The sequence below is a fragment of the Gopherus evgoodei genome, chromosome 9 (assembly GCF_007399415.2).
Source record: "Gopherus evgoodei ecotype Sinaloan lineage chromosome 9, rGopEvg1_v1.p, whole genome shotgun sequence".
Classification (NCBI taxonomy): domain Eukaryota; kingdom Metazoa; phylum Chordata; order Testudines; family Testudinidae; genus Gopherus; species Gopherus evgoodei.
Window position 1 is genome coordinate 11,887,809 of NC_044330.1, and position 19,233 is coordinate 11,907,041.

The window sequence follows — 19,233 nt, forward strand, 5'->3', positions numbered from 1 at the left end:
TTGTTACCCTGCACATCCCTTTCTAGCTGAAACTCCAATTGTGCTTTGGCCTTCCTGATTACACCCCTGCATTCTCAAGCAATATTTTTATACTCCTCCCTTAATGTTCTGTGGTCCCTCCACTGGTTCTGCAGCAGGCCACTAAACAAAACTATTCCCCCAAGTACTATAATTGTATAAAGTGAAGATAAAGCACACACAAGGACAGGAATATCATGTAACTGCATTCTCTACTTGAACAGGAGGGTGTACAAGTGAGGGGCAAAAAAAGTCAGCATTTGCCGAGGCAAGATATTTGATCGCATTAGAACAATTAAAATTCAACAAAGTCCTTTCATTTCATTGCACCTGCCACACTAACAAAAATGTAAACAGGATAGGAGATTTTATTCCTAAAAAAGATGGAACATAAACCAAGATTTTATGAAGACTTTGTTTGGGATAAAAATCGCTAGATCACTACTAAATATATATATATTTTTTAAATTGCCTCTTCCAACTGAAATAAGATTCCACTGCTAATTATCTTTAGACCCAATTATCTATGTGCTGCGCTCATTAATAAACAAGGAATTATGTGTATGGTAACGCAAAGATTACATGACTTTTACACTCTGACAAGTTGTAGGACAATGACTTAATTTTAGGTTTAATATTTTTCTTCTGTGCCTGACTGAAAAAAAATAATTCAGCAAAATCATATTAATTAAGCACAAAACTGCTTATTAGCCCAGGATGCTAAAAATCAAACACAAAATTAACAAGAATTTTCCTGCAGATTTACAGCCCACACATAGTTCCGGTATGGTTACAATCCAAGTCTGACCATTAAAAAATGAGCTATTTTCCTGAATTAATGGGAACACCAATCAACTTTGGCTTTTGTTACTTCATTACCATTCCCAGGCACATAGGTCCTCATTGTTTCCATATTTCTAAGTGGCAATGGATTCTTGACAAAAATCCAACAACTTTTTTAAACCAACAGAACATTCAGGTTAATGATTTCTAGTCTCCCTCCACACAAAAAGCCAACATGTCCTGCATGAGGATGGGACAGTGAAGCCACAATTCTACCAAATCCTCTCTCTCTGCTTTAGATGATGTCAGAAGATACCTCTTTTGTCAGAAAAACTCATTTGTAAAGGAGTCTCCATGGTTGGAACTCAGAAAATAGTATGCAGTGTTTTAAGATCAGCTTTTGCTCTCTTCAGATTCCCATTCAGCTATTCCAATCTACTGGAATGCTGGGGAAGATTTTCTTTTTGAATTCATTTCTTTATTTCATTAATAGCTGCTAGGGTAGTAGTAAGGGGAACAGAAATCTTACCTTCCTAGCACTGTCCTTCAGAGAGACAGATTAGATAAACTGATGACATGTATTCTTAAGAGAGAAATTTACTCTCTTCAGCGCTGGGAACATACAGAAGAATTGAACAGAGATGCAGATTTACTCCACACCTCTTTCGGTTAGGTTTAGTGTATAGGTGCTGCATGGTGTTGGTGGCCTGTGACATACAGAAGATCACACTACATGATCTGGTTGTCCCTTCTGTCCTTAAATGCCATAATCTTTTATATCTTCTTTCAATTCTGTGTATAAAATACTTTAGTGCAGTCTGTTTCCTTGATGATAACACTCTTACTGTTAGCCTTTTTCATCAGAGAATCTTGAGTCTCCTATAAACTTGGAAAAGTATTACTGCCATTTTATAGATGGGGGAAATGGAGGCAGAAAGCACAAATGACTTTGCCTAGAGTCAGAGCAAATCAGCAATAAAGCTCAGAACAGGATGCTGATGCTTTAACCATTACACCACACTGTGCCCTTAGACCCCAATAATCATGGAAAATTCACTGTATAAATTCTAGGAGGAAAGCAGAAGCTCCCACATACCAACAGACATTGGGAAGTCATCTTACTGGATCCTTGCGCATTTAAGCGAAGACCTAACCATTTTAATTAATAAGAAAATGTCCTACCGTATTCATAAGAGTTGATTCTGAATTAGCAACCAAGACAAAGACATCAGCATCTAAACAAAATTTGTCAATCCAGGTGTCTAGCTCTGTAGTGACATCTGTACCAGGGCTGTTGGAGAAAAACATATTTATCAATATAGAGAAAAATAAAGTTTTTCATTTTTAGAAACTGAACAAGAGGCCTGGATGGTTCTGGGGCTTGGTATTGGGATGTGAAACCCTGATGACATGCAGCACAAGCTGGTCATGACAGAAAGTATCAATCATCTGGCAGCTGTTCAGTAAGTTATGTAAAACCAGTTGGTTGTCTTCATTCAGTTTCTAACAGACAGATATCCCATCATAAAAGCCACCAATACAAATGAAAGACTGTTGAAAATCTCAGCAGGGAAGCCAAGTGCTGAATGGGCTAAAAGCATCAATTATTCTTTCATCCCTATGAACAGTCCCTCCAAGGGCAGGTTGAGGTGCACTGGTAAGAGAATACTGAGAGAGTTTTGTGAACACATGGAATCTTCAGAGTTATCAAAACAGCTTAAAAAAATTAGCATTAATCTCACTTACAAATTTTAAAAATTTGATTTTCACTCCCACATTCCAGCCCAAATTAAACCCATCTGCCTGAAATTTTACAGGTATAATCTCAAGAGTAGGGTGGAATTTATCTGGTAAGTGTGAAATTACATAAGACATTGTATTTGATGGATGAAAGTTCAAAAAGTAGGTCAATCTTATTTCTTGAACATTTTCTGAACATTATTTTTTGGTTTATCAGAACTACTAAATGTATTGGCCAAGAGAAATGGAAAGTTTCTGAACCCTGTCAAGTAATTAAATATTTATAAAGCCCTACTTAATTCGTAATATTGCAGATCTTGCAATATTAGGCTTCCACCGCAATTTTCACTGCAGGAGACCCCGCTCCCAGCCCCATGGAAATTGCAGGAAAGCAATAAGGACCATATTATCACAAATAATGAGATCCATTATTACTTTTACATGATTGTCCATGGCTTGTCAGCAACTCAGCTGTAATTTTTAGACAATCATCCTGCGATTAATGTAGGACCTTAATTATTTAGTTATTAGAAGTAGCTTTTGCACACAGAAAGGGCTCTGCAGAGGCCTTAACTTGACCTGATGCAAATGGTCCAGGGAAGGATGAAGAATTATATGTATGTGTAGGATTCAGGACTGAGCAATCCGTAAGCTCCATGGACCAGCATGGCTTGCAAGTAAAGCGGGTTTCATTAAAAAAATGTGAAAAATTTCTTTACAATTGAAAAAAATTCCCCCCAAAATTTCTCCCCTGCATAAAATTTATCATATTTTTCAAACAGTTATAGTACTGGTGGAAAATTCAAAAGTTTCAACAACAAAAATTGTTGATACTGTATTTCAGATTTCAACCAAAAGAACAGGGCCTGTTTTTTGCTAAATATTTTTTCACTTTTTCAACCAGCTACACTTCCAAGTTCTGGAATCTCTTTGTAGCTTGCAAATGCCATACCAACTTGTGTGTAAGCATTCCTTCTACTTTGGAGAGAAAAAGAAAAAAAAACTAAAAAGTTCCCAGGCAAAAACCTTCATTAAACACAAGTTAAGACAGTCAATTTCTAGCAGTTTCTTAAAAAGGAAGAACACAAAGCACAATTCTACTGTACAACGTAACTGGAAATAGCATTGTGAAGTTCCTTGTTTGTTATCTCTCAATCATTTCCTGTTCAAATTTGTTCAATTCACTAATAAAAAGATTCCCCACCCACTCCTAGAAGCTTTGCAAATTCAATCTGGAATCTGAGAAACAAACTAAGTTCTCCTTCTCACACTTCCTCAACTAGCAACAAGGATTCTGATAAGCAATCATAACCCAAATTACCCCCATGCAACCCTATTGTCTTCAAATTGTGTCTTTAAAGACCACTGAGTACTCCCAGTGCATTCATTGGGGTTGCACAGGCATCATTGAGGGCATAATACAGAGCTGCCACTTAATTACAATTCCGTTGATGATGTGCAAGAAAAACAGAAGCCAGCTCACTCTGCCAACTGGGTTGGCTCTGTATTGCTTACATGCGGACAGATCTGGCATTCGAGGAAGAAAATAACAATGCTCCCACTGATTTCAAGGATATAAGATCTGAAGCACAATAATTAGTAGTAGTACTTATTTTCCCCATGAGTAGTGAGCAATGTGTACTCTGAATACACTCAAGGCTGGCCTGTACTAAAGAGTTAGGTCAACCCAGCTACGTCACTGTGAGGGGTAGGGAGGGCGTGAAAAACTCATACCCCTAAGCAACATAGTTAAACTGACCTAATCCCCAGTGTAGACAGTGCTATGCTGACATAAGAATTTTTGCACTGACCTACCTACCACCTCTCAGGGAGGTGGATTACCTATGCCAATGGGAGAACCTGTTGCCACTGCAGCTGTATTGCAGTAGCATTTCAAGTGGAGACAAGTTGTCAGCTGCTGAGTAATAAAGTGCCTTTGTTACAAAATCACTCAGAGCAAAACCACATTGTAGTTTCTATGTACCACTTAAGAGGTGAAAAAAAAATAGGTAGCTTATATCCAGGATGGCAGGAAAAACCTTAAGTATTCGACATGTTTGTAGAAAAAACAGGCAATACAGTCCAAAATTCTTTGATTCCACAAATAAACCACATGTGAATTTAACAGATCCACAGCCACAGGCTGAGGCCTTCAAAAAAGTCTTTTTCGGCATTTCTAGAATGCCATCACTGTATTATCTCAGCACTGCAGTCCTTATCAAAAATCTTTTCCACCAAAAGGCCAGATTGTCTATATTTTACATAAGCATGAGGGGTTCACAGGATGACCAGGCTCCTGGGGGTCAGGGAAAGAGTTACAGTTGGTAGGATGACCGTAACTGTAAAAAACAAAAGAATATGGTGATAAAGTATAAGCTTAACTCAGCCAAAAGCTCGAGACCTTCTGAGCAAAATGATGGGACATATTCTTGTTACAACTGAGACTCGGACAAAATATGGTGGTTTGATGAGGACAGACCACAGTTTCTACACAAAGGAACAAACTTCAAGCACTTAAAATTGCTCTCGTTAACTTATGACATATCTAAAACCCACAACATTAAAACAACAATACTAAAACCTAAGTTAAATATAACACAATTAGTGTGTATCAGATAATGAGGAAGACTCTTTTAGATAACTGGTTTAATAAAATAATACTTATACCTGTCCACCAAAACCAAGTCATCTCTCAGGAGAGCACATTTTGCCTTGGGCCAAAAGACATGGACAAGACAGCCAGCTTCCAAGTCTTTATCCATATGAAGCGCATGGGCAAGTTGATTAACAGTCTGTGAAGAATGCAAAGCAACAGAAAAAGAAAGATACTTAGGTCTGCAATAACAGCCTTAAAAAACACAAAACTAGAGCCAAGACTTTTTGAATAGACCATTGATAAACTGTTTCATCTTATAGCTTAAATATTGTGAATCATTTTTTCAATGCCTTCTTTCCATCCAGGGCCTTTAACATCCCTTAGTGTCTAAATAGTCATTTTTCTACACTTTGAGAAAAAGACAGGACTCTCTTTGGAGTGGTGGAATTCCTTATATGGCTGGAGGGTTACCACTGAGTGTTAATGTACTTTTTCAAATGCTAGGAGGCCAGCACACTACCTCTCACTGTATATACAGGGTAATTATTTTAAATACACTTTATGGATTAAAATGGGCATTTCTGAATCTCATGCCGAACAAGTTAGATTGGTTTAAAAAACAAACAACAGTTGGTAATAACTGAAGTATAGGAACCTAATGCGAGATTATAATTAGCTCTCCATCATCCTTTAACAGGGGTTTAACAAATCAAAATAAATGTTTAAGTACGCAAAATGTTTAAAAAGTAAACCAGAGGCATACTTTTTCGGAATTTACACAGTATGTTTTTGGAAGAAAATGTGTATTTTTCAAACGTGAGCCTTCCAGAGCTTTGAAAAGAAGTTATAGAACTTACTGGTGGTCCTACATACACAAACCATTAGACAGAGTAAGGTTTACATGCAAGGCCTAAGAAAGTGCTAAAGATTTTGTTTTAGTTTTATTTTGTTATTTCAGTGCTGGAAGAATGACTTAGAAATATTAAATAAATTTGGTTTAAGTTCCCCATACTTAAAAATGGTAAGTGTTAAATATTGCACCTAACAAAAGGGTTCTTTAAATACTACCTTGACACTCTTCTTTTCATCTGATCCTTCAGTCATGAGATAAGCCTTATCACCATCTGTTCCTTCTACACTGAGAAAGCAATTCGTTGTGTGGCCAATCCCACTAGGAAGGACCTTATCCCACAGCATTGCATTAATGACAGAACTCTTTCCACTGCTTGTTCTAGAGGAAGAGAGAATATAAAAGTATTTAAAGCAGAGCATACAGAAAACCAAACACACCTTTGCTTTAGACTGTATTCTCCCTCTTTGAGATTCTTCAAGTTGTTCCTCATGGCATACCCTCGTGTCCATAGATTCATAGATTCTAGGACTGGAAGGGACCTCAAGAGGTCATTGAGTCCAGTCCCCTGCCCTCATGGCAGGACCGAATACTGTCTAGATCATCCCTGATAGACATTTATCTAACCTACTCTTAAATATCTCCAGAGATGGAGATTCTACAACCTCCCTAGGCCATTTATTCCAGTGTTTAACCACATACAGAACAGCTTGCAGGAATAGGGCCTAAGGCCAGGTCTACACTATAAAAAAAAAAAAAGTTTCCCAGTATAGCTATACTGGCAAACCCTCCTAGTGTAGATATAGCTTATACCAACAAACAAGCCCCTTTGGCAGTATTGGGTATACTGGCGTGGCACACAAAATAAACTACATTGGCAAAAGCACTTATTTTGGTATAACTGAATATGCAGTAGAACTTCTGTCAGAAAAAAAGACATCTCCCACCAGTTGTTTCATGTGGCTGGGAGAGACGGGGGAGGACGGAGAATGCAGCGTGCTGGGGGAAGAGGCGAGGCAGGGATTTGGCGAAGGGGTCCAATAGGGGCGGGGATTTTGGGGAAGGGGTTGGAATGGGGGCGAGGCGCGAGCACCAACCGGCGCCGGGGAAAGTTGGTGCCTATGGCCCCAACTCCTATCAACATATAACCTACATTTGTATAACGTACTATTTCAATTGCAACACATACCGAGCCTGTTGTTGCAGTTACGGGCCTACTGCAGTACAGTAACTCCTTAAAAGTCATCCCGGTTAATGCTGTTTTGTTGCTGATCAATTAGGGAACATGCTCATTTAAAGTTGTGTAATGCTCCCTTCTAAGGTCGCCTGCTTTGTCCACTGCTTGCAGGAAGAGCAGCCTATTGCAGCTAGCTGGTGGGGGCTTGGAACCAGAATGGACCAGCAGCTCCCCCATCAGCTCCCTCTCCCGTTCCCTATGCAGCAGCTGCCAGCAGGCTAGCAATTGCAACTATCCCTCCCCACACTGTCATGTGCTGCTCCTGCCCTCTGCCTTGGAGCTGCTCCCCCAGACTCCTGCTTGCTATGCAGGTGGGGGGGGTCTAATGTCAGGGTTTCCCCCTCTCCCCTGCTCCTACACCCCACTTACCCCTTTCTTCTCCATATAAAGCGGGGGGGGGACGACACGATGGAGAAAGACAGAGGAAAACCTGGGGCAGCAGCTGCTGTTTCAACTTCCTAATCCACTTAAAAAGACAATGCACTTAAGAGTGGGTCAGCTTACTTAAAAGGGCAGTGTGCATTCTTCTCTCTCCCACACACAAGGTGTGTCTGTCTCTGTCTGCTATGCTATCTCCCCTCCCCTCCATTCCTGCTGCCTTGTAGAGACTACATTAAAGTGTTAAACATTGAGGGCTCAGCCAAGTGCGAGTTCATCATTTAGCACAGGGGTTCTCAAACTGGGGGTTGGGACTTCTTGGGGGGTTGCGAGCTGTCAGCCTCTACCCCAAACCCTGCTTTGCCTCCAGCATTTATAATGGTGTTAAATATATAAAAAAGTATTTTTAATGTATATGGGGGGGGTGTTGCACTCAGAGGTTTGCTATGTGAAAGGGGTCACCAGAACAAAAGTTTGAGACCCACTTATTTAGCAGCAAGGCATTCCCTGGGAAATATCCCACCCTCTAACTTCACTACCTCAATCAACCTTCACAATCATCACAGCTGTGAACAGTATTACTTTGTTTGTTTAAAACGTATACTCTGTGTGTATACACACACACACACACACACACTCACTTTTTGTCTGGTGAAAAAAGTTTCCCTGGAATCTAACCCCCACTATTTACATTAATTCTTAAGGGGAAATTGGATTCGCTTAATATCATTTCGCTTGAAGTCGCATTTTTCAGGAACATAACTACAATGTTAATTGAGGAGATAACTGTATTTTAAAAAAAGTAAAACTCAGATGATCACTAATTGCTCATTATTAAGTATTTCCCAACACTTGAAAATGTTATTTTTAGAACAGGAGAAGAGTACTAAAAGAGTATTTTCTTCTAGTATTTTGGGAATATTACCTAAATGGGGAAGACGTTCTGCAACCAAGATTTGTAACTCGCGTTCTTCCACATTAAGTGAGAGTTAACTATGAATTTCACATGACCCTAAGTAACTTCAAACATTCATACTTGTTTGTCAAGTATCACGGGGTAGTCGTGTTAGTCTGGATCTGTAAAAAGCAACAAAGAGTCCTGTGGCACCTTTAAGACTAACATCTTAAAGGTGCTAAAGGACTTTCTGTTGCTTTATACTTGTTTATAAGTCACAAAGCACAGTTAGTGTTATAACAAATAATCATGACTAACTTCACACTAGCTAGAAACTTTATTTTAAAAATATCTGCTGGTTTCTCTCAGGTGCTTATGTACAGAAACACAGGCAATTAAACATTTCTGTTTTTCAGGGTCATCAACATTCAACACAAACCAGAATCCTTAAAAGTGTGAGGAAATTAAACAAACAAGACCACCACAAAGTTAAAGCAAAACTGTGGTAAGACGATGCTGGCAATCTCAAAGATATCCTTCAGTTAAATAATGGTGCTATGCAGAGAATCACACTATGAAAAGATTCATGGAAATAATTAATCATTCCATTGAATTTTGCCAGTGGAAAGCATGTGACATTATGTATGTAATTAAGCTGCAGTTATAGAGCAGGATGGCAACAAAGGAAGATTCAACAGCGAATAGACAAGTGTGAAGGTGTCTTTATACAATACTAATGCCTTGTTTTAGTTTTCACCAAAAAGGTGAGAACCCATCGGACTACTAACACAGTGACTATCAGTGTAAATGGGATAGGATCTGAGGCTATAATAGGGAAACAAGTAGTTAAGAATTACTTAGGCTATGTCTACACTAGCACTTTTGTCGGTATAACTTATGTCACTCGGGGGTGTGAAAAAAAACCCACCCCTCTGAGCAACATAAGTGACACTGCCAGAAGCTTCGGTGTGGACAGCGCTATGTCAGCAGGAGACTCACTCCCGACAACATCGCTACACTGCTTGATGGGGGTGGTTTAATTACATTAAAAGGAGCTGTGCCACTGTATGTGCAGACATGGCCTTACACTAGTTAGATGTCTTCAAATTGGCAGGACCTGATGAAATACATTCTAGAACACTTAAGGAACTGGCTGAGGAGATCTCTGAACCATTCACAATCATCTTTGAGAACTCATGGAGGACAGGAGAGATCCCGGAGGACAGGAAAGTGCAAACATAGTACCTATCTATAAAAAGGGGACTAAAGACAGCCCACAGAATTATAGACAGTCAACTTAACTTTGGTACCCAGAAAGATAATGGAGCAAATAATTAAACAATTGATTTGTAAGAACCTAGAAGATGTTAAGTAACAGTCAATAAGGATTTGTCAAGAACAAATATCAAACCAACTGAATATCCTGCCTTGACAGGGTAACAACCCTTGTGGATGGGGTAAAGCAGATGTGATATATATCTCAAACAAACAATATAGCCTAGAGCAGTGTTTCTCACATGCAGCCACCAGGGCCTTTTCTTGTGGCCACAGCCATCTGGGCTGCGATGCGGGGGAGGGGATGCAAAGCAGTGGATCCTCTCACAGGGCTGCCAGCAGCGGTTGGGCCCTGCCCCACTCCAGAGACACAAACGCTGGAGGTGCAGGCAACAGGTAAATTCCCCACTTTCCTGGGGGTAGGGGAGGCAGGCTTTGGCCCCGGGGCTTTGGGCTCCGTCCAGACAGTGGCAATCTCTGGTTCCAAGCTTTGGCCCCAGGCTCACTACCCCTGTCATCATCTCTGGACCCCACTGCCTCCCTGCCCACCTTCCCATCCAGGGCTTAGTTTACCCCAGGGCTTACTGAGGCTGAGTAAATGTGCTGTGAAAAGTGATATTAACAATCATCACTTTTCACAGCAGAAGACTTACTAGCTTGCAAGTCTTAGGAGGAAAAAAAAGCACAACCAAAAAAGCAAAAGAAACAACAACAAAAAAAGACAAGAACATGCAAAGTGCCTTATTTGTGTTTCTAATCTGTTTAGGTCCTGTAAAGAATAAAGACAACTATAAATTTTTATTACTGAGTCTGGAAAAAACCTACATAGATTACAATATTTAGACATGTATAAGTGCATATTTATTTGTTTTTCCTAAAGTTAATTAAATATTTTAGGAAAAATTGTCAGCACAGCTACCAGCAAGGATTGGTGGCTGCACTCTGAGGCCACCAGAAAATTTGTTGAGAGACCCACTGGCCTAGGGAACTACTATAAGGTGGGTGCACAATTGGCTGGAAAACTACACTCAAGAGTAGTTATCAATGGTTAACAGTCAAGCTGGAAAGGCATATTGAGTGCGATCTCACAAGGATCTGTCATGAGTCCCGTTCTATTCAATATAGTCATAAAATGATTTGGATAACAGCATAGGGAGTATATTTATAACATCTGCAGATGATATCAAGCTTAGAGAGGTTGCAAGTGATGTGGAGGACAGGATTAGAATTCGTACCAAACTGGAAAAATGGTCTGAAGTAAATAGGATGAAATTCAATAAGGACAAATGCAAAGTGCTACAATTAGGAAGGAACATTCAACTGTACAAATACAAAATGGGAAATGAGTGCCTAGGAAGGAATACTGCAGAGAAGGATCTAGGGGTTATATTGGATCACAAACTAAATGAGTCAAGAATATAATACTATGGCCAAAAAAGCAAACATCATTTTGGGATGTTATAAGCAAGACATGAGAAGTAATTCTTTCACTCTACTTAGCACTTAGAAGGCCTCAGCTGGAACATTGTACCCAGTTCTAGGCTCCACATTTCAGGACAGATGTGAACAAAAAGAAGAAAGTTCAGCGAAGAGCAATAAAAATCATTAAAGGTCTAGAAAACATCATCTACAAGGAAAGATTGAAAAAACAAAACCAGTTTAACCTGGAGAAAAGAAGAAGGAGGGGGGAAACATGATAACAGTCTTCCAGTGTGTTATAAAAAGAGGCGGGTGATAAATTGTTCTCCTTGACCAATAAGGACAGGGCAAGAAGAAATGGGCTTAACTTGCAATAAGGAGATTTAGGTTAGACATCAGGAAAACAAATTCCTAACGGTAAAGGTAGTTAAGCAGTGGAACAAAATTACCTAGAGAGGCTGTTGAATCTGTCACTTGAGTTAGACAAACAGATGTTAGGGATGATCTAGTTATTACTTAGTCCTGCCTCAGTGCAAGGGACTCACTAGAGGACCTATCAAGGTTCCTTCCAGTCCTATATTTTTGTGATTAGATTGGGAACAAATCATTGCAAGGTGTTATGCAAAATCCAAGAGATAAACACTAAACCTTGAAATAGAAAATCGAATTTATTTTGATAATTAAGTTCATTACCTGCCAAAAAATGCAACTTTCATATGTCTCCGTGAAAGCACCTCACCGATATCTGCCAATTTGTTTTTATATGCCTGTATTTTCATCAGTTCTTCTTTAGTTGCTACATATTCAAGTTCTGGGTTCCTGTACGTTGCTATATATAAGAAAAGATTATTACAAAAGAAATCACGAGATCAATTTACGTTCCAAGGCATCAGCTGTGGATCAACACTATGTTATTTAATATATGCCATCACAGAGCTATCTACAAACTCTGATATCAGTCATTGTCATTTAACAGGTTGAGACAGGCATTAATAAAACACAAAGTTGCTAATTTCATGTCATACACCTGAAGTATATCCGTAGAATTTTAAATCTACTATCTCTTAACTAAAACAAAAAAATTTTGGAATTGGAAAAAGCCACAGCAACACACTGGACTAAATTTGCTAAGTCATTGGTATCACTTGTCTCCTGCTTTTTTGACCATTCCTTGTCATCCCCTCTCCTTCAGGTGGGGGGGGGGGGAGAGGCAGGGGATGAAGAGGAATCAACCTCCTTCCATAAACACTATTGATTTTAGAGCAGGGGTCCCGAATGCGGTGCCCGCAGGCGTCATGGTGCCCACGGGGGCATCTAAATGCACCCGTGTCCTGGCTGGCGATTGAGCATCTGCCAAAATGCCGCCGAATTTCAGCGGTATTGCCTCTCGCTGACACCGCTTGCCGCCAACAAACGATGTCATCAAGAGGCGTCGCCGCAGAAATTCGGCGACATTTCGGCAGATGCTCCATCGCCGCCACGGTCCTTTATCTGGCACCCACCAGACGAAAAAGTTGGGGACCACTGTTTTAGAGCATGTCTTAACTATAGAGTTAACTTGGGTGCTTGGCACTCAGAATAGCCTAGCCCAGTTCTGAGTAGCCACCCTTACTAGGTTCACACTGGTGACACATGCACTCCTATGTGTTGCTAGGACTTTTGGGGGCATATCCCATAGTTCTTTGTGCTGCAGCAGGTTGAGCTGTGCAATGATTCTTTCCCAGTGAATTGTGGGAGAACTTGTTACTCTTTCTGGGCATAAGGGGGGAAACTGTTACAGCAGTGGAAGACTATCATCACTTCAAGTGGTTTACCATGCAGCCTCACTGCTAACTAACTGGATACAATACCGAGTAAAAGCCTCACTCTGGCTTTTGCCTAGAGCCCCAGAACAGCCAGCTATCCTGGACTGAAAGCATCACCAAACTCTGCTCAGAGGTTCGTAGGTGGGAACAGGTGGGCCGTTAGGGGAAACGCTTGAGTAAAAACCCAGATTAACTCTACAGTGATGACATACCCTTAGCGTTGGCTAGCACAAGTAGTTTCATTAAAATCAATGGAAGCCACAGGTGCTTAGCAGTTCTGAAAATCAGCTTTTATTTAGGTGCGTCTTTAGCCATCCAAGTTTGAAAGTGTAGGTTTAAGTGACTTTCCCAAGATTATACAACAAATCAAGCTGAGCAGAGAATAAACTCTAGGTTTCCCAACTCGCTGCACCATACCACCTCCTCTTGCAATACCTGTATATATTCTAAGACTCTGGCATTGAAGAATGTACGATTACAATTAATGTATGTGTTACCATAGTACCCAAAGACCCAATAAGGATCAGGGACCCATTGTGCTAATTTCTATACATGTACAAAGATGCAAGGTCCCTTCCCCAAAGATGAAAACTAACCTTCTACAAAACTTTCTCCTTCAGTGACATAGTCCAGCAGTTGGTTAAAGATAGTAGTAATTGTCTTTTTAGCCAGCACAAAGTGTTTCAGGGGGGAGGCAGTAGTTTCTGCCATTATGCAACTGTAAGAGAAATTACGTACAAATGAAACTCTCTAGAAATTACAAGTAGGAAACAACACATCAAGTTCCCTCTCAATGAAAGTAATTGAAACTTAAGTTTTAAAAACAAATACACCAACTTCAATATTAGTTAAAATTGGTTTTACTGTTCGTTAGGCTTTCTAATCTTGCAGCAACAGAAATAGCATATTTAGTCAGCTCAACAAATTATTTCAGGATGTCGGCTGGAACGCACTTTTTTAAACATCTGTTTTGGTTCCAGCCTCAGCAACCAAGTTATCCAGAAACAGGTTTAGCTTGAACTGCATTTAAATACGGTACCTTAACTTTATTTTGAGGCCTTGTAGCTAGAACTCTACAAAATAAAGACTCACTGTCTCATCACCAAGCTATCTAGCCTCCTAGGTGCATGTACATCAGAATATCTTGTACCCTTTTCCCTCCAGCAATGTAGCCGCAGGAGCAAAGAGCTGAAAAAAGTCAGGCCACATCTTCAAGACATTTCCCCAGCTCCTTTCTTCCCTATGTTCAAAAATATCAATTAATTCATGGGCCAATAACTGATATTACCTCACTCTCATCTTGTCTCTTTAATGGGCCAGGGTCAGACAATTTAAAAACCAATAGTGACACTTTAAGATTGAAAAAAAAAAAAGGGAGAAAGGTTTTACAAAGCTTCAAACTCACGTTTCTCCTGCTTTGTTATCAGCTATGTAGACTTAAACCCTCCTCTGTGCAAAGGGCAGGACAGCCACTTGATGAAAATGACTAGAAACAGCATCTCCCGTCTCCCGTGGAGGGGGAACGCACAGCGGGACAAGCCGGGGCGCGAATAATCCGCTGGCTGCTGGCCCCGAAAGAGGGGCGCTCGGCTAGGAGCGAGTCGCACCAGGCTACGAGCCCGGGGCAGGGAGCCACGGACGCAGCCGATCCCAGTACCGGGGGAGCAGAAAAAGGTGGGTGACGGGGGGCAGGGTCCCCAAGCCCCCCGACAGGAAAGTGACTGACTGGCTGGGGGGTGTCCTAAGGCGCAGCCCCCATGGGCTCCCTGGCGGTTCGCACGGGGCCTGGCGCCTGGCCAGAGCCGCTCGCTGCCTCGCGGGGGCATGAGGGGAGGTCGCGATGCCCCGTGTCCCTACCACCTCCTGCTCCCTCAAGCCCACTTACAGCGCCCCAGGTTCGCTCGCTCCCCCGTTACCCAGCAACCGCTGCGGCTGGGGGGCCCGCCGCACCTCCTTCCTCCTCGCCCCGTGCGCGGGGGGTGGCGACGGCGGACATCACTTCCGCTTCCTCTGCCCTTAGCGTGCCAACGCCGTAGGCAAGGGCCGCCATCTTTAACAAGGGCAGCCGTCTCAGGGCGACAGGAAGCAGCGCCATCTTTATTGAAGGCAAACAGCGCCTGCTATTAAGAGTCATACGTGCGACGAGGCAGCCGCTGTCGTCACTGAGAAAACCCTGCCAGAACACTCCGCCTCAGCACCATCTTTACTGAGGGTCACAGGAGGCGATGGAGGGGCCCTTGTTTATTTAAAATGGAGGCTAGTTACCCCTCCCCTCCCCTCGCTCCCCCCAGGGGAGGAGGTTTTAGAACCATAACACTCCTGTCACCCTCCCCCACCCCCCACCCGTCCCCTGGGCTGTGTCACTCCATCCTTCTCCCATGCCACCCTAGCTCTCCCCAGGGCTGGAACAGCCACTTGCCCAGCCAGAATGACAGGGTGGTTGTGGGGCTGAACGGCCCCTGCTCCATCCCTCCCCCAGCCATGGCTCTGCACCCCAAGCCACCCCCCGCTGACCAGACCCAGGGTGATCACTGCATGCTGGACCCAGCAGGCCATGCACATTGCCCAGTTTAGACCATTCAGTCGCACGCAAAAAGACTTGGTGGTTGATTCTACACCAGTGGTTCTCAAACTTTTTCCATGGACTACTTGAAAATTGCTGAGGGTCTCAGCGGACCACATATTGATCTTGCAAATGTTATTTGTACCATTAGCTAATTATTGTAAAGCGCTTTGGATAAGAGCGCTATATAAAAAAAACCTTATTCACTTTTTTCCCCTAAAAATAAAAGCACACAGCTCATATTTTAATATCAGTAGTCGTACCTTCCTAATGTGATGGGTGTGCCCTCTCTCCCTTGCCACGACAGCCCCCGAGCTGGGGCTGGGAAGGAGGGGGGGGTCTCTTCCCCACCACAGCAGCCACAGCCCTGCGGCTGGGGAAAATTGCCTCTTTCTGTCTGCCCCACCCCTGCACATCCCAAATTCCCCCCACCTCCTCTTCTGACCCCACTGCCCCCACCACTCCTTATTCCTTCCAAGGCCACTACCTCACATGTGTGTCTTCTCCAAGGTCCAGGCCCCTAATTAGTAGAGCCACACCTGCGCAGCTCCACTAATTAAGCGAGTGGCCCTTCATTCCCTCACATGCAGCCACCCAGGTACATACCTTGAGGGAACTATCTGCAGACCACTGTTCTAGACCATAAGTTGTCTGCATCACTGCAGTATTGGCAGCCCCACAAGTTCAACACTCATCAGTCAGACTCCAAAAAAAAAGCAAAACAAGCCCATGTTTGTTTGTTTGTTTGTCATTTCAGCTCTGTCTGATTTTTTGAACCTCTCAGCACACCCTGAATTTATGTGACAGCATTGCCAATCTTTGCAAATGTATTGAGCCAGGCAATTCTAGCACTCGCTGGCTGCCTGACAGTGCAAAGCTTCCAGCTTCTTCCCAAACATTCTGATTAATTCATCTGCCTCTCTTCCCCACTTCCAAGTCCCTCTGCCAAGCAATTAATTATGTAATCCCCCATTTAAATTCTGCCTCAGCCTCACCTCATGCAGCACCTAGGGTTCTTTCTCCTTGCCCCCCACCCTCCAAGGCCTGCAGAAGCATCCACTTCTCTCCCTTCATAGGCCTTTGGAGTGGGTGCCTAACTCCATGGAGTTCTTCATCCCTCCCTACTTCTCAGGCCAGGCACTGCAGAGATAGAGAAGGCAGTAAAGGAGAGAGCAGAGCACGGTGAAAAGAGAGGAGAACATAACTGCTCCATGCCCTGCCCTGGAGATACTGGGTTTCTTCTGCTCCCTCCCCCCTTCATTCCTTTGAGAATGTGGTCAGTTTCTCCCTCTCCCTGCTGCCTTTCCCAAGTAGTTCCCTGACTTCCCTAGGACAACGACAAATGGGGACTGGGGAAGACAGCCAAAGGGGGCTTCCCACAGGCAGAACTGAACTCTAGGAGAGGGCTGGATCTTCTGGTGTCATCAGAAGACTGGCTCCAGCCCCAGAAGAAATCATTTTACTTGAAGAAATTTTGGGAGCTGGTAACACTATTCAGAGTTTAAGGCAAGAAGAGATCACTAATTAGATGACCTAATCTGATCACCTATATATCATAGGCCATTACATTTCACCCTGTTACCACTGTACTGAGACCAATAACTTGTCTGAATAAAGCACATCTTCTAGAAAGGCATCTGAAGATATCAAGAAGATTACAAAGAGAAACGGTGGATTTGCCATTTGTCTCAATCATTAATCACCTCCTCACTATTAAAAAAGTGTCTGATTTCTAATATAAATATGTCTGGCTTCAGCTTCCAGCCATTGGTTCTGGTGCTGCTTTTCTCTGCTAGGTTAAAGATCCTGGAGATCTTTCTCCCCCTGAAGATACTTGTACACTAATCAAGTCACCTCAATCTTCTTTTTGATCAATTAAACTGATTGAGCTCTTTAAATCTCCCACTGTTATTTTTTCCAGCCTTCAAATAATTTTTGTGGCTCTTTTCTATTTTGAGCCTCTCCAATTTTTCAACATCCTTTGAAAAATATGGATACCAAAATTGGATCCAGTATTCCGCTATCAACCATACCAATGCCATATGCAGAGGTAATATCTTTCTGCTCATTACTCCCCTGATTTTACATCCAATGATCACATTAGCCCTTTTTGCCACAGCATCTCACTAGCTCATGATAATATGCTTCTCCACTATGATCCCTAAACCCTTTTCAGTCCCTGCCTACCAAAATACAGTCCCCCATTCTGTACCTATGGTCTGCATTCCTTGTTCCTAAGGGTATAAATTTGTATTTGGCTGCATTAAAATGCATTTTGTTTGAATGAGCCCAAATTACTATGCAATCCAAGCAACTGCATTTGTAACAATGTTGTTTGGGGCGGCGGGGTGTTATTTATAATGCAAATGCAAGACAGCACTCAAAAGTCCACTGGGTGCGTTAAAACCATCGCCAACCACAAGGGTGGGAAAACTACAGCCCATGGGCCACATCCAGCCCGTGGGACCGTCCTGCCTGGCCCCCAAGCTCCTGGCCCTGGAGGCTAGCCCCTGGCCCCTCTCCCGCAGCCTCAGCTCACTGCGCCACCAGTGCAATGCTCTGTGCAGTGGGGATGTGAGCACCTGGGTCAGCGTGCGCCTGGGGCAGCACAGCTGCAGAGCCCAGCCTGACCCGATGCTCTGAGCTGTGTGGTGGTGGCAGCAGCGGCATGGCCCAGCTCCAGCCAAGGGGTGGGGCTGTAGCACCGCCAGCCACTGGTGCTCCAGGCAGCACAGTAAGGGGGCAGGGAGCAGGGAGCAGGCGGGTTGGATAGAGTGCAGGGGAGTTTGGGGTGGGGGTCAGGGGTGTGGATAGGGGTTGGGGGGGAGCAGGGGGTTGAATGGGAACAGGGGCCCAGGGGGGCAGTCAGAAAGGAGTGGGAGTTGGATGGGGTGGCATTCAGGGAACAGGGAGAAGGGGAGATTAGATGGGGCAGGGGTCCAGGGGGGAAACTGTCAGGGAATGGGGGGGGTGGATGGGGCAGACGTTCTGGGGGAGGGTGGCAGATAGGAGGTGGGGGCCAGGCCACAACCCCCTCCCCTAACTGGCCTCCATACAATTTACGAAACCCAATGCAGCCCTCAGGCCAAAAGTTTGCCTGCCCCTGGCCTACCATATCAACCAATATTGTCTCACTGAGTCCTTGTACTCCCTAGTCTGCCTGTCTATCCACCTGTTGCCTCTCGATTAATAGTTACAATCGTAAACTCTTTGGGGGCAGGGACCATCTCTTTGTTCTGTTTGTATAGAGCCTAGCACAGTGGGTTACTGGTCCATAACTAGGGCTCCTAGGTGCCATGGTAATACAAATAATTTTTTTCATCATAAAAAGTAGAAAGCAAAATTACTTCATTGTTTACTTCATGTGGCACAGGACTGTTTACTTCATGTACTTTCAATAACTGACATTTAGCTTTGTTATTTCCTACAATTCTGAGAAGAGGGAAACCTGTATTCAGTAATGTTGATTAGGAGTGTACGTGTGTGTGTGGAGGGGAAATTCTGTGAGATTTCTATATCGGCAAAAGCTATAGTGCAGTCACAGTTATACTGGGATAAAAATGCTTTTCCCAGTATACCTTATTTTGCTCAGGAAAATGGTATAAGCAATACCAGCAAAGCACTCTTTTACCCGTATATGCTTAATCTACACTAGGAAGGTTTGCCAGTATAGA

At 42.9% G+C, this 19,233-nt stretch overlaps 1 protein-coding gene across 4 annotated transcripts in view; it reads right to left on the minus strand.

Moving 5' to 3' along the window:
• Positions 1–14,995, minus strand: part of MFN1 (mitofusin 1) — a 56,466-nt gene extending 41,471 nt beyond the window's left edge. For 2 of the 4 annotated variants that reach the window (XM_030574769.1, XM_030574767.1), the window contains exons 1-6: positions 14,882–14,994; positions 13,593–13,714; positions 11,885–12,020; positions 6,206–6,368; positions 5,209–5,333; positions 1,984–2,092 (exon numbers count right to left, since the gene is read on the minus strand). In XM_030574769.1, coding sequence (XP_030430629.1) covers positions 1,984–2,092; positions 5,209–5,333; positions 6,206–6,368; positions 11,885–12,020; positions 13,593–13,707 — 648 coding nt within the window. In that variant the 5' untranslated portion in view covers positions 13,708–13,714; positions 14,882–14,994. Of the gene's footprint in view, positions 1–1,983; positions 2,093–5,208; positions 5,334–6,205; positions 6,369–11,884; positions 12,021–13,592; positions 13,715–14,401; positions 14,854–14,881 lie in introns of those variants that run through there. The other 2 variants (XM_030574768.1, XM_030574770.1) reach the window with 2 other exon arrangements.
• Positions 14,996–19,233: the final 4,238 nt, after the last annotated feature.